This window comes from Sinocyclocheilus grahami, unplaced genomic scaffold (assembly GCF_001515645.1).
Source record: "Sinocyclocheilus grahami isolate Dianchi unplaced genomic scaffold, SAMN03320097.WGS_v1.1 scaffold57.1, whole genome shotgun sequence".
Classification (NCBI taxonomy): domain Eukaryota; kingdom Metazoa; phylum Chordata; class Actinopteri; order Cypriniformes; family Cyprinidae; genus Sinocyclocheilus; species Sinocyclocheilus grahami.
Window position 1 is genome coordinate 790,925 of NW_015505236.1, and position 14,258 is coordinate 805,182.

The 14,258-nt window shown below is 39.8% G+C and overlaps 2 protein-coding genes across 2 annotated transcripts in view; both read right to left on the bottom strand.

Annotated features, from left to right (window-relative positions):
- chadlb (chondroadherin-like b) overlaps window positions 1–7,208 on the bottom strand; it is a 14,304-nt gene extending 7,096 nt beyond the window's left edge. Inside the window, exons 1-4 of the mRNA XM_016270710.1 lie at window positions 6,981–7,208; window positions 6,027–6,198; window positions 5,726–5,920; window positions 5,330–5,631 (exon numbers count right to left, since the gene is read on the bottom strand). Coding sequence (XP_016126196.1) covers window positions 5,330–5,631; window positions 5,726–5,920; window positions 6,027–6,188 — 659 coding nt within the window. The 5' untranslated portion in view covers window positions 6,189–6,198; window positions 6,981–7,208. The remainder of the gene's footprint in view (window positions 1–5,329; window positions 5,632–5,725; window positions 5,921–6,026; window positions 6,199–6,980) is intronic.
- A 900-nt stretch (window positions 7,209–8,108) lies between these two features.
- On the bottom strand, window positions 8,109–13,801 carry LOC107584176 (ran GTPase-activating protein 1-like). The gene is made up of 13 exons (XM_016270681.1): window positions 13,763–13,801; window positions 13,489–13,668; window positions 13,172–13,306; window positions 12,749–12,907; window positions 12,548–12,661; window positions 12,342–12,441; window positions 10,401–10,485; window positions 10,169–10,283; window positions 9,953–10,057; window positions 9,750–9,852; window positions 9,528–9,616; window positions 9,312–9,436; window positions 8,109–8,232 (listed from the first exon to the last, which is right to left on the bottom strand). Exons 1-13 carry the CDS (start codon window positions 13,799–13,801, stop codon window positions 8,154–8,156), a joined length of 1,428 nt encoding a protein of 475 aa, XP_016126167.1. The 3' UTR covers window positions 8,109–8,153.
- Window positions 13,802–14,258: the final 457 nt, after the last annotated feature.

The window sequence follows — 14,258 nt, forward strand, 5'->3', positions numbered from 1 at the left end:
ACCTCCTGTCTGTAAGCAGACTCGTCACCGTCCTGAATGAGGCCGATGAGTGTGGTGTCGTCTGCAAACTTCAGGAGCTTGACAGAGGGGTCTTTAGATGTGCAGTCGTTGGTGTAGAGGGAGAAGAGCAGTGAAGAGAGAACACAACCCCGAGGAGCTCCAGTGCTGATCTTACGGGTGCTGGATGTGAGTTTTCCCAGCCTCATTAGCTGCTGCCTGTCTGTCAGGAAGCTGTTGATCCACTGACAGACGGAGGTGGGCACGGAGAGCTGAGTTAGTTTGGACAGGAGGAGGTTTAGGATGATCGTGTTAAAGGCCGAGCTGAAGTCCACAAACAGGATTCTCACATAAGTCCCTGGTCTGTCTAGATGTTGCAGAACATAATGCAGTCCTATGTTGACTGCATCGTCCACACACCTGTTTGCTCTGTAGGCAAACTGAAGAGGATCCAGCAAGGGTCCAGTAATGTCCTTCAGGTGGGCCAGCACCAGTTTTTCAAATGACTTCATGACGACAGACGTTAGAGCCACAGGCCTGTAGTCCTTTAGTACTGTAATTTTGGATTTCGTTGGGATGGAGATGATGGTGGAGCGTTTGAAGCATGAAGGGACTTCGCACAGCTCCAGTGATCTGTGTGAAGATGGGAGCCAACTGGTCAGCACAGGATTTCAGACAGACTGGTGTAACACAATCTGGGCCTGGTGCTTTTTTCCTTTTCTGCTTCCGGAAGACCTGGCGCACCTCGTCTTCACTGATTTGAGGTGCAGGTGTGGGGGAGAGGGGGGTTGCAGGAGGTGTGAATGGTTGTGTGGGGAGGTCTTCAGGGCGGGTGTGGGGGGTTTTTTCAAACCTGCAGTAGAACTCCTTCAGATTGTTTGCCAGTTGTTGATTCTCCACAGTGCTGGGGGATGGTGTCTTGTAGTTGGTGATCTCTTTCAGACTTTTCCACACTGATGCCGAGTCTCTGGAAGTGAATGGAGTCCTTAGCTTTTCAGAATAATTCCTCTTTATTTTAATACAGCTTTAGCTGATTTCAGTTTCTGCCTGTAGGTCGGTATAAGATGAACCAAACAGTGATCAGAGAGCCCCAAAGCTGCCCGTGGGACAGAGTGATATGCATTCTTTATTGTGGTGTAACAGTGATCCAATATATTACTGTCTCTGGTGGGACATGTGATGTGCTGTCTGTATTTTGGCAGTTCACGGGAGAGATTGGCTTTATTAAAGTCCCCGAGAATGATTAAAACAGAGTCCGGGTGTTGTTGTTCTGTCTCTGTGATCTGATCAGCTAGTTGTTGTAAAGCCGAGTTCACGTGTGCTTGCGGAGGAATGTAGACACTGATGAGAATGAACGAGCAAAACTCCCGCGGCGAATAGAAAGGCTTACAGTTAATGAAAAGCGCTTCAGCTTCTTTAACACGGTTACATCTGTACACCACCTTTCGTTGATGTGAAAGCATGTCCCGCCGACACGTGATTTCCCCGTAGATTCTGCGTTGTGATCCGCTCTAAACAGCTGAAAGCCCGGCAGACTCAACGCGCTGTCCGGTATGGCATCATTCAGCCAGGTTTCCGTGAAACACAGAGCAACAGAGTGTGAGAAATCTTTATTTGTCCGGGAGAGCAGAAGGAGTTTGTCCGTTTTGTTGGGTAGAGAGCGGAGGTTCGCCAGATGGATGCTAGGCAATGGCGTTCGAAATCCGTGCTGCCTGAGCTTCACGAGGGCGCCAGCTCGCTTCCCCCTTCTGCGCTTCCTGAAGTGCTTGATCAGCGCAGCTACTCCGCCAACTACTATGTCCAGCATGACATCAGAATAGTTGAAAACCGGTAATATATCGGGTGATGTGTAGTGCCGAATGTCCAGCAATTAGTCTCTGGTGAAACTGATTGCAGGGATATAACTAAAGACAGGACAAACTAACAAAAACAACTACAGAGCACGCCATCATCATCGGCGCCATTTTGTCATATCTTGTCATATAACTCATGTCTTGTGATATTAGTAATTTAAGGCAGATAGGGTGGATAGTATGCACATTGGGACGCAGGGCATGGCTTCAACAATGCCATCATCTGTTTGCACGTATAGCATGACAAATAATTAACTGCACTTGAAGCTTTCGTAAATTTAAAAATGAAACACCCAAAACTGTATATGGCACCATAACAAAGACAAACTATATGTTTATACGTGAAATTCTGGAAGGAACGTAATGATGTGTGCCATTAATCGATCTATGTACTCTCTCTCTTTCGGCTTATTCCCTTTATCAGGGGTCACCACAGCGGAGTCCGCACAACTGATTTGGCACATGTTTTGCGCCGGATGCCCTTTCTGCCGCGCAACCCAGCACAGAGAGTACACTAACTCATGCAACCCCAGTGCTGGGACACACTCACTCACCCATTCACACAGACACACTCACCCACTTTTACTTTTACTAATCGATCTATGTACTATAACATTTAAAACGGGAACATAAAAGGAATATTCTAAAAGCAACTCATGTGTACACCTTAATTCTAATATTTTCTTATTTAGAATAAGGTAAATAATTTGATTACCGATGTCCATGTAAATGTAGTCACAGTCACACAATCATGTTCCTTCACAGAAGAAGTCAAATTACTTGTGTAATCATTGTCAGGTGTGATTGTGGTTAAATTGATGGTGGTGCAAGAGTCTTAGGACACAGCTGTGTGATTCTTTTGAAAGTACAAGGCCTATCCTGCCCATTAAGCGATTGGTAACATCAGGGTTTTGTCACTGAGGCCACACCACCAATAAATTCAAAGCCTCTAGAAGTAGTCTTGAAGCACATGTTGCTCTTTGAACATGGCTGAAGAAGGAGCTAACGAGTGAGCAATGGGTTCGAATAAAGGCCCATTTTGATGCTGGCTGGAGTTACCGCCGCATAGCCAAGGATGTGAGATGCAGTCCAAACACTGTAAAGTACAATTTAGATCATCATGATGCCACCAATTCACACCAGAACCGAAAGGAGAGTGAAGTGAAGCATCTCAAAATTCTTAGTCTTAAGGACTGAAGAAAGACCTCACAATGACTGAAGAAAGGTCACACAGTTCTCATGAGGTAAGATCAACGTCAGAAACTGGGAGAAGAAGAACTTGTTGGCAGAACAGCAGCAAAGAAACCATTACTGAAAGAGAAAACTAGAGTGAAATGCTTGAAATTTGCAAAAGAACACAAGAAATGGACAAAGGAACATTGGTATAAAGTGTTGTGGACTGATGAATCCAAGAGTCCAACAGTTTGACAACAATCGAAGAGTGAATATTTGATGGAGAGAGTGGGAGAGATATAAAAATGAGTGTCACTTGCCAACAGTTAAACACAGAGTGGGAAGTATTATGGTGTCGGGTGTCATTTCAGCCTCAGGAACGGGTGACTTAAGAGAAAATTGATGGCATCATGGATAAGAAAGTATACCACAAAATTTTGGTGAGGCACGGAGTACCATCTGGGAGTCGTTTTATTGGGCCTGGATTTATTTTCACCATGACCATGACAAACATTCTTCTAACTATTGCCAGAACTACCTGCGACGGAGGGAATCTGCTGGAACATTGAAATGATGGACTGGCCCCCTCAAAGTCCACACCTCAACCCCATCAAGCAAATATGGGGTGAGTTGGAAAATAAACTAGACAGATCTATTATACATTCAAAGGAAAGCCTTTGGCTTGAGTTGCAGAAGGCATGGGATAACATTAGTGTTGAAGTTCTCAGAAAATATATTGACACTATGCCAGAGAGGTGCGCTGCTGTAATTGCTGCAAAAGGTGGACATACCAAATATTAAAGTTAAAAGTGGACAGTACGACTCACTTCATCTGATATTTGTTGTGCTCAGAGCAATCATCAGCATGTTTCATGAACATTATGAAATGAAATCATGTTTTGGAGGCAAAAAAACTATCAATATTTTCCAGATCTGTCAGCTGTATTTGTACAGTGTTGAAGTTCTCAGAAAATATATTGACACTATGCCAGAGAGGTGCGCTGCTGTAATTGCTGCAAAAGGTGGACATACCAAATATTAAAGTTAAAAGTGGACAGTACGACTCACTTCATCTGATATTTGTTGTGCTCAGAGCAATCATCAGCATGTTTCATGAACATTATGAAATGAAATCATGTTTTTGGAGGCAAAAAAACTATCAATATTTTCCAGATCTGTCAGCTGTATTATCTGTATATTATTATTGTTTTATCATTTACCTGCCTTTTCCAGGCCTAGAAATCAATTTTAAAATGAGGCTTCCTCATATATCTAGATTTTTCAAGACCATAAGAATTGAACTGGTTTTTCAAAGAAAAAAGAAAATGGTTTGAAAGGTCAGTTAAAATAAGAAGATATTTAATTTGGTGTTGTTGGGCTTATTTTAATGCTTGTTTGCTCTTACTTTAAAGCATTTAAGTCATTTTGAGGCCCCCCTGGACTCACTGATCAAGGTTAATGTTAAAGGGGTCATATGATGCTTTTTTAAAGATCATTATTTTGTGTATTTGGTGTAACAGAATATGTTGACATGCTTTAATGTTCAAAAAACACATTATTTTTCAAATACTGTACATTATTGTAGGTCCTCTATGCCCCGCCTCTCTCAAACGCTTCGTTTTCTACAAAGTCCCTCCTTCCGACAAGCGCAGCACACACACACACACACGATGCGCAAAACTCCGCATTTGAACAGTCGATAGCAAATACTTAAACTAACAACAAATCAGTAGCTGATTCAGAAGCGCTAGATTGTCATAGCAAAGTCAGAATTACCTCCTCTCCTAGGTTCATGAAACGGTCGTCCATAAAATGCATTGCTGTTCTGTTGTAAGTGATCTTAAAGATTTCTAAAAGCATCTACTTTTGGAAGGCCAAATAAAGTGCTTTTGCTTTCGCCTAGAAACACACAGGCGTCTCCCTGACATGGCTGCTTCAACACTAACTGTGGTTACTGAAACCACGCCTTCTTTCTTTGCGTGAACATTTGGGCGGTATTATGCTAATATTTCCACATAGTGAGGTAGATATGTGGGGGCGTGTTAGAACGAGGCGTTTTAGGGGGGTGTGGCAGTCTTAACTTTGATAAAGAATATCTCTTTGGTTTTGAGACTTTAGTCTTTGCAACTTCAGGGATCTTATCTATGCACAATCAGCTTGTAACTCTCCAAAGAGAAAGGAAAACTTGAAATCGCATCATATGACCCCTTTAAATGTATAAAGACTGATATTTATATAAGTAGTCCATTGTTAGTTCATGGCATCTAAGTCAATAACTTAAACCTAGAATGTTTCTTTAAGCTCACCTTGTCATTGTCTCAGTGGGGAAAAATTGCAGCTCATTGTTATCCAGGCTCAAACGTGTAAGAGTGAAGAGGCCAGCAAATGCTTCTGTTGCCAGATAATTGAGAGAATTGTGACTGAGACGTAGCCATTTGATGTTCTGCAAACCCTGAAATGCCATGTTAGGTATGTACACCAATTGGTTGCGTGTGAGTGAGAGGAGGTTGAGAAGGCCAAGCTGTGAAAAAGCTCCAGGCTGGATCTCCTCCACTCTGTTTCGGTCAATAATTAGCTGCTTCAGCGATGAAAGCCCATCAAATGACTCCTAGTGTGTTAGGAGAGGAAATTATGAGATGCATGCAAAGATTGTCCAGAATTACAATTATAAAGACCAATCCATTGTGTCTTGCTTGCGTTACCTGGTACAGGATCTCAATCTTGTTGTTGGCCAGGTTGAGTAAGACCAGTCGGCCAAGTCTGCGGAAAGCCCCTTCCCGCACCCTTCGGATGTTGCTGTTCTGCAGCGACAGGTGGGTGAGGTAAGGGGTGTGTGTGAACGCCCCTGTAGGAAGCTCCTGCATGTCATTTCCTCTCAGGTCGAGTTTCACTGTTATCTTGAAGATATACAGAGGGCAGCATAAAAGCAATGCAAATATTACATAATTTTATAGAAATTCAGTAAAAATAAGGCCATAGTGATCAGGGTGGTGCACAGATTACCTCATCAATGGTAGGCGGCACCTCAGTGAGATTCTTGTTGACACAAGCAACCGTGAGCTGGATGTTGTCACAGATGCAGAACTTTGGGCATTTGCCCGACTGCACAGTATGGAACTTCAGGGCAAGTAACATTATAACCGACAACGTGGGAAGGCTAAACATTTTGGTCTTTCTGTGTAAAACAAAATGTATAACACCAAGTAACAACTTCATTTACCTTATTCAGGTTACTTTGTAAGGTGAAAAAATCAGCAAGCTTAATTAAAACTATGCCAGTTTAGTTTGCCATCGTGGCATGATTTGAGGATTTAGAGTGTTGAGCTCTGCTGGTATGTTTGAACTGGCTGGATTGAAGGCATTCACAATTTATGGTTGAATGCAACTGCTTCACTCTCTCAAAACTGAATGTCAAAACAGGCACTTCAGGAGCAGACTCCAATGTGAAATCTGACAATTAAATCCTCTTATAATAGCCATATTTCTACATTTATTCATCCAAACTAAAAAAAACGTGTAAACAAGTTATGACAATAACACTGTGATACAGTACAAGTGTCAGCTTTATAATAAAGATAGATCTAACCAAATAGGTGAGCTGTGGAAAAGGGTATTTTGGAAAGGGTAAGTTGTTTAAAATGTTATGAATTCGATTAAATCAATTATTGATCAGACTCGTTCCCCAGAACAATGTTCTGGCATTTATGTAAAGTCTGCTTCTTCAATAATGGCTTTGTTTTGTTTTTTACATGTAGGTGAAAACCTTTTAATACAGTTTGATGGCAGATTCTCAGTGTGACTGTATAGATTCCCTGCTGTTGAGCATGAAGTTTATTTTATAACTTAGACTCAGCATTCGAAGCCACAACTCATTTACAATATTTTAAATTTTTAAAGTAATAAAACATTCAATAACTTACTCCAAAAACGCAATAAGAATCTTCAAATGTTCCTTACCTTATCTGTAGGGACTCTCTCACGGTCTTCACAAACAAAAACACGCTCCGTCATAAACAAAATACTTACAAAATAAAATTTCGAACAAATGCGGAGAATATCGTTACATAAAAAGAGTTTTAAAACTCTACTTCTTACGGAGCAGCGAAACCGAAGCAGCCGAAAAAATGATTTTCCAACTGCGAAATATGTTGGTTGAGTCCCATGAGACTTCAGACCACGGCTCTGCAGCACACAAAGACGCGCACTGTTCGTAGTCTCTCATAAATACACCACCGGAGGAGAGAAGGCTCCCTCCAAGTGGTTCAACACCTATATTCTTTTCAGAGTCAAGACACTGAGAAAATCGCCCGACAGGCTTGCTGGACCGCTCAAGGCTCAGTGAACTTGGGGCATTTGTGTCACTCAGGCGTTTGGTGAAAGCGCATTGGAGTGAGAGCTGAACTACAGGACTTTATAACTGCATGCAACGGCTTTACATTTGAAAATGGTGAATATTACACAAACACAGACAACACGATTTTTCTCCCAAGAAAAGAAAACGGTTTAATATCAACAAAATGGAATGTTGCAAATATGACAATATTCAGTGCATACCAGTTCTAGTATTAAATATACTAATGTCCAAAAAAAAAATTTCCACTTCACTTTCACTGCCTTCTTCATTTCAATCCAAAGACTTTAAGATGTTTATACTACTTGATTTTGGTTTTAATTGCACCACCAGTATCTCACAATATGGCACATCTAATAAAAGGCATGAGAGAGTGAACATGCCAATGTGACAGTTTAAGTATTGACAATTGTTCAGAAATATCAGTTATAACATTACAATCATTTAAGGTTTAAGCGATAATTAAGTCCTAATTATCATCCAGTGCCTTTTCCCCCCCATTTCCCCTTTCCATGTATAAAAATAGAAGCAATATTTCTAAAAAGAGATGAAAGAACACAACACTCTTATTCAAAGCTAACTGTCTACAGTTGATCTGTAAGGAAATTCAGTTAATTGTCATGAGGCACTAGTCATCACTGTACTTTGCCAACCTTTGCAGTCTGAGATCTGCATGACTGAACTTAGATAAACTAGATCAATAGTTTAATGTATCCTGTCAAGGTTTTTTTTTTACCCGTAGTAAGTAATTTCAGTGGCTCTATAATGGGGTTTAAGAATTAAGCAGTGGTCCTTTTCATCAACGTGGTCTTGAGAGCATCTCTGGCATTGCAGCAGGATTCTAAGACTTTGCCATTTCTGGAAAACAAACAAATACATATATGTAATGTCTTAAGATCATTATAGTACACAGAAAAAAGGTACAAAACTGTCACTAGGGTGGTAACCTTTTCCAAAGGTACTGTACTGATATGTACCATTTTAAGTACTAACATTTACCATTTAGGGGTAAAAGAGGTACAAAGATGTATCTTTTAGCTATTGTACCTTAAAGGGGTCCTATTATGCTTTTTCACTTTTTTAATTTTAGTCAGTGTGTAGTGTGTATGTTTTGGCATAAAGATGATCTAGAAGTTACAAATCTCAAAGTCCACTCCAAAGGGAGATATTTCATTTTTTTAATAATCCCTTTTCAAGAACTACAAAGAACGGCTCGTTTGGACTACAGCGTTTGTTTTCCGGGCTTTGTGATATCACAAAGCGGCTCATTGGAATATCATTACAAATAATTCCCGCCTACAGAAATTCTAATGGTTGGGGGGTGGGGAGGGGCGAGGTCGTGGTTAGAACGCTTGTGGGCTTCCGAAAGCGGATGATGTCAGGAAACAGTGGTTGCAATTTATTTTTTAACTCTGTTCTTGAGCATTATAACCACAATTTGCTATTGTGTGCTGCGCATTTTACTGAGGACAGCTTCCACAACACAAGGGAGTACAGTGCCAGATTCACCCAAAAGTTTTTGTTGAAAGACTGAGCAAGGGGGCGTGGCAGTAATGAAACACTGTCTAAGCTGTTCGCCAATCACAACACACTGGGACAGCTAACCAATCACAACACATTTTGTTTTTCGGAAGGCGGACCTTCATCAAAGCCAGAACTAATCGAGCCGTTTGTGCCAGGCTGGGGAGAAAGGTATTTTAATAATGTAAATTATGTGAAAAATAATGCGTTTTTCAAACCACCAAGCATGAGAGCATGTTCTAGTACACCCCCAAAACAAAATCAAGACTTTGTAAAAGAGCATAAAAGGACCCCTTTAAGGTAATACCCTAAAGTAGCAGTGATACTGTAGCTTTCTACCTTTTATTTTGAGTGCATAGGTGGTCAGGAAAATGCAATAAAACTAGATATACATTATATTTTGAACACAAACTAACCGTGACACAAATTCTTGCAGAACTCCAGCCTGATCTTCAGGGAAAAACTCTTGTGCAGCTGCACGCTCCAAAGCAAGTAAGTGTCCAGGCAGTACAGCTACCTTCTTTATCTTCTTATCTTCACTCTGGAAAAGCAAGCAGCAGTAATAAACAACACTGACAAAACGGGGGGAAATGAAAGACAAACTGAACTGAGCATCACATCGAGTATAGTACCTTTAAAAGTCCCAGGTTCACTATCAGTGAGGAGATAAAACTATAAGATTGAGAGTAGGAGTTGGAAAAGACTTTCTTCAACAGGGCATCTGGCCAAGAAGATGAACAGCTGATTAGTCACACAGGTTTGGAACAACATGAGGGTGAGTAAGTGGAGACAGAATTTTCATTTTGGGGTGAACTGCCCCTTTAAATGTTTAATTGTATGATATTAAGTCATACCAGTGCTCTCAAATATAGCTTGCTTTACTTCTGGTTCGTCTTTGTATACTGATGAAATCTTGAGAAAAACATCTGACACCTTACTAGCATCGGAGACGTCAACCTAAAAAAAAAAAAAAAAAAAGAGGCAATGATTTCATTGGGTTGGAGAACAAGTTAAACCATCCTGATGTCCAGCTGAACCTTATGAATCAACAATGTACCTGCTGCTCAATGAGCTGGATCCTTCTGGCTCCAAGGGAGATCAGTTTCTCAGCTGATGGGGAGATGAGGAAGGACGTGAGCTCAGAACCACAGTGAGGATCCTCCTGTGGCGAGAGGACAATGCAGGTAAACTCCAAATTGTTCATTTGATGTAAAAATAGAAACACATCAGGTTTAGCAGTCCATTCAGGCATGCAGATGTTTGCTAGGATCACCTTTTCTTCAATGACATATTTTGCTCCATTGACACCATTTTCCTCTGTATCCTCTTCATCTTCATCTTCCTCCTCCTCCTCCTCATCATCATCATCAGGCTCTCCTTCATCATCACTGCATTAAGCACATCTTTCATTAGTCTAATTGTAAAAGTATTTCAAATACAGGAAAATATGAATTTGCCTTCAATTTATTTATACAAGAAACAACCAATACAACCCAGATAAATACCTGAGCGAGCCCAGCAGATCTTCCATGTTCACGCTCTCCATCACTTCCTTGAGAGCCTCACAGCCTTCCTCTCCAAAGCAATTTCCTAAACATGCAACCAGAAAAGATTACAACAGAATAACAACTTTGACACCAAACTTAATTCAACAGAACAGAGACACTTCAGTGTGTGCATAATTATTAGGCAAGTTGATTTGAGGAATGGCAGCGGATCCCCAAATCCAGGTGTGAAAAACTTGTTGCCTCTTTCCCAAAAAGACTCATGGCTGTATTAGATCAAAAGGGTGCTTCTACTAAATACTGAGCAAAGGGTCTGAATATTTAGGACCATGTGATATTTCAGTTTTTCTTTTTTAATAAATCTGCAAAAATGTCAACAATTCTGTGTTTTTCTGTCAATATGGGGTGCTGTGTGTACATTAATGAGGAAAAAAAATAAACTTAAATGATTTTAGCAAATGGCTGCAATATAACAAAGAGTTAAACATTTAAGGGGGTCTGAATACTTTCCGTACCCACTGTAATTGTCCATGAAGGCTGGAAGTGAAAAACTCCTTATATTCTGGTGTGCAGAATTATTAGGCAGGTTTTCTTTTACATATAAAATGAACCAAAAAAGAGACAAGAGGTAAAGAGAGGTAAAAAAAAAGATATAAATACTGTTCAGTTTCTGGCACAGACCGATCGTTTCATGTCTTTACACATCAATGTATCGTCACGAGCCGCAGGGTTTAATTTGGTTTTGTTTGTGTATGTTTGTTTTGACTCAAAGCCGTGATTCCCATTCACTTCCATTATAAGACTGACAGACTGCAACGGTTTGAGTTAAAAATCTTCGTTTGTGTTCTACTGAAGAAACAGTCACCTACATCTTGGATGCCCTGGGGGTAAGCAGATAAACATCAAATTTTCATTTTTGGGTGAACTATCCCTTTAATTCTTTTGCAGTTAACATGTGTCTCTCTTCACCTGTTTTTTCTGACCTTGCTGACTCAATAAGCATTTCACTGTCCAATGGTCATGCCTTAACTTTGCAAATTCTAGTATTGCATCCTTCTCATTTAATAATTTTTGACTTAAAGGTCTGAGTTAAATCTTTTTTTTTTGGGCTCATTTTATCTGTAAAAGAAAACCTGCCTAATAATTATGTACACCTGAATTATGTACACCTTCCAGGCTTCATGGACAATTATACATCACTTATAAATGATTAAATATAAAATGAATAGTAGTTATTAAGATTGATGTGGTTTGGAATTGCTAAAATGTGTGAAAAAAAATATGATCAGAATATCAACTTGCCTAATAATTATGCATGCACTGTATTTTAAAAAAGATGTCACACAGCTTTTAGGAGGTGGTCTAAGGTTGGTGGCGATGGAACTGTGGCGGAAGTCTACCTCCGGTCCACACTTGTTCAGAAAGATATGCATGTGAATTAGTAAATATTAAATAATGTTAATAAAGTGTAGGGCTGCAAAACAATTAATCACATTCAAAATAATATGTTTACATATTATTTGTGTGTGTACTGTGTATATTCATTATGTATATATATATATAAATAAAAAATACACACACATACATATATACATTAAAGATAAAAATATGTCAGATTTATATATAAAATATATCAAAGCTACCAATTTCTGTTAATAAAAAAGTTTGAAAGCAAGCAGCTTGTCATAATTATGACAGAAATACCTAAAACCTTATGTGGGGAGCCTTTAAATATTGTGACAGACAACACGTTGAAAAAAAATAAATATTAAATCACTGGCCTAACGCATTTAAGATTCCTGATCATATTTGCAGAATGTTTCAGTACAGTATAATTCATAAAGGAGGCTTTTTTTTTAAGACAGGGCACCAGTAGTGGATCAGGGAGAGCATACTTGTGTAGTAATAAAATGCTGTGACAACAAAATGTTATTATTTTACCATTCAGGTCCAGTTTCTCCAGATCAGCTTTGCCCCGAACAGCCTTTGCAACTACCACAGCTGCAGCCTCACAGATCTCTCCAAATGACAAATTCAGCTCCTAAACAAAACAAATATTTTAGAATGCCCACAGTATCAACAAACACTGAATGGAAGCGTTTGTGTGTGTCAGCTAGATTCAATGCTGGTATCATGCACCAACTAACCCTGAGGAATGGCAGTCCCTCTCTAAGGGCCCCTGCTAAAGCAATCGCACCTTCTGAGCGAACCAAGCAGTCCCCAAAATTGATGACTTTAAGACACTGGAGGTGCCTAATAGCCTAAACATGGATGAAATCACACAGACAGCCATTAATAAACATCTCTTCTAACCATATAAAGTCATGATACAGAGTTGCTCAACATACCTCCGCCATGGCTATCGATCCTCTCTTAGTAAAAGTGTTGTCGTTGAGGTTGAGAAGCTGAAGGTTTGGATTGTGCTTTAAGGCAGTGGCTAAAGCAGAGATACCAGGATGGTTGATTCCATTCTGTGGCATATGGACCTCCTCAAGACTGCCTAACAACTGTTTAAAAAAATAAAAAATACGAACAGAGAGTCAAACAAAGCGAAATACACAGTAGAAATATTTACATTTTATGGCAGTGGAATATATAAGTAGTCACCAAGAAAGTTTAAAAGAGCAACATTTATTGGAAATAGAAGTCACTTTTGATCAATGTAAAACATCTATGCTAAATAAAAGTATTAATTTAAAAAAAGGTACTGACCCTAAACTTTTAAACAATAGTGTAAATATATATTTTTATAAAACATTATGCCTTAGTACCTTAAATGCTTTGGCAAGTGCAGTAGCACCATCATTCTCCAGCCGATTACGTCCAGCTATGAAGACTTTTAACCTCAGGGGGGAGCCAGCTGCTCTAGACTGCTTGTGAGATTCAGTCAAAGCAGAAGCAAGGATCTATAAAAAAGAAAATAATAATAAAATAAAGAAATAAAACTACATATTCCATCTGTTTCATGAGCTCCAAAAATATTAACACGTTTAAAACTGTTTTAAAGCTTTTAAACATCTGAAATCATAACCACTCAAATTATGATGCCTTTTTTTAAACCGGTTACATCGAGCTGACCTAAACTTACCATACCCCCTCCAATGCCCATGCCACAATTCTTAAGCCTGAGCTCACGTAAGGTGTAGCATGCAGAGCTCTTCAGAAGGCTTTCAATTCCCTTTACACCATCAGGGCCGAAGGCATTGTCGCTCAAGTCCAGATGAGTCAGTCTGGCCCCCGATGTCATCAAAGCATTGCCCAATGATCTCTAGAAAATTTGAATAAAATGTTAGAAATACAATAAGCTTTTTACTCACAGCAAATACATTTAACTGAGCTTTTTGAGATGGGTATTGTTTTACCAGAGCAGGTGGAATTTCAGAACGAAGGCGACCAAGCATCCTTGTAAATCCATCTGCTGCCGAAATGACCTGAGACTTCGACGACCTCATCCAGGGGGCTGTTATGATACTAAGGTACAGAAATAGGTCATTTTGGTTGATGTGTTATTATTACATAAAAACTAGTAAAGATACAGTGTGATTCTAATGGAGGCTGCATGCACTTAGGTTACAGATTATCACATGGCCCAGATGTTTTCGGCTGAAGCTGTGAATGGACCCACTACTCAGAATGGTCTTCCCCTTTTCTCTTGGAGGCGTTTTAATCGGACAGCTCATCATGGGCTCCCTCAGACGTACAACTTTACATTCATCAGCATGCAGCCTTTACTCTTTGATTCCAGAGATCAAGCCAAGACTGATAGTAGTTTTGTACAGTGTATGAACAGCAGTCTAGAGGATACAGATGCAAGACTTGGAAAGGATTTAATCGACATTGCCCAAAGTATTGGGACAC

Bases quoted from the DNA above. Each gene is read 5' to 3' on its own strand.
- LOC107584176 (XM_016270681.1), bottom strand. From the start codon at position 13,801: ATGCTTGGTCGCCTTCGTTCTGAAATTCCACCTGCTCTG. The intron at 10,284-10,400 runs GTATTTATCTGG...TGCTTAATGCAG, and splicing joins GATCTGCTGGGCTCGCTCAG to TGATGATGAAGGAGAGCCTG. The intron at 9,617-9,749 runs GTATGACTTAAT...CTTCTTGGCCAG, and splicing joins AGCTATATTTGAGAGCACTG to ATGCCCTGTTGAAGAAAGTC.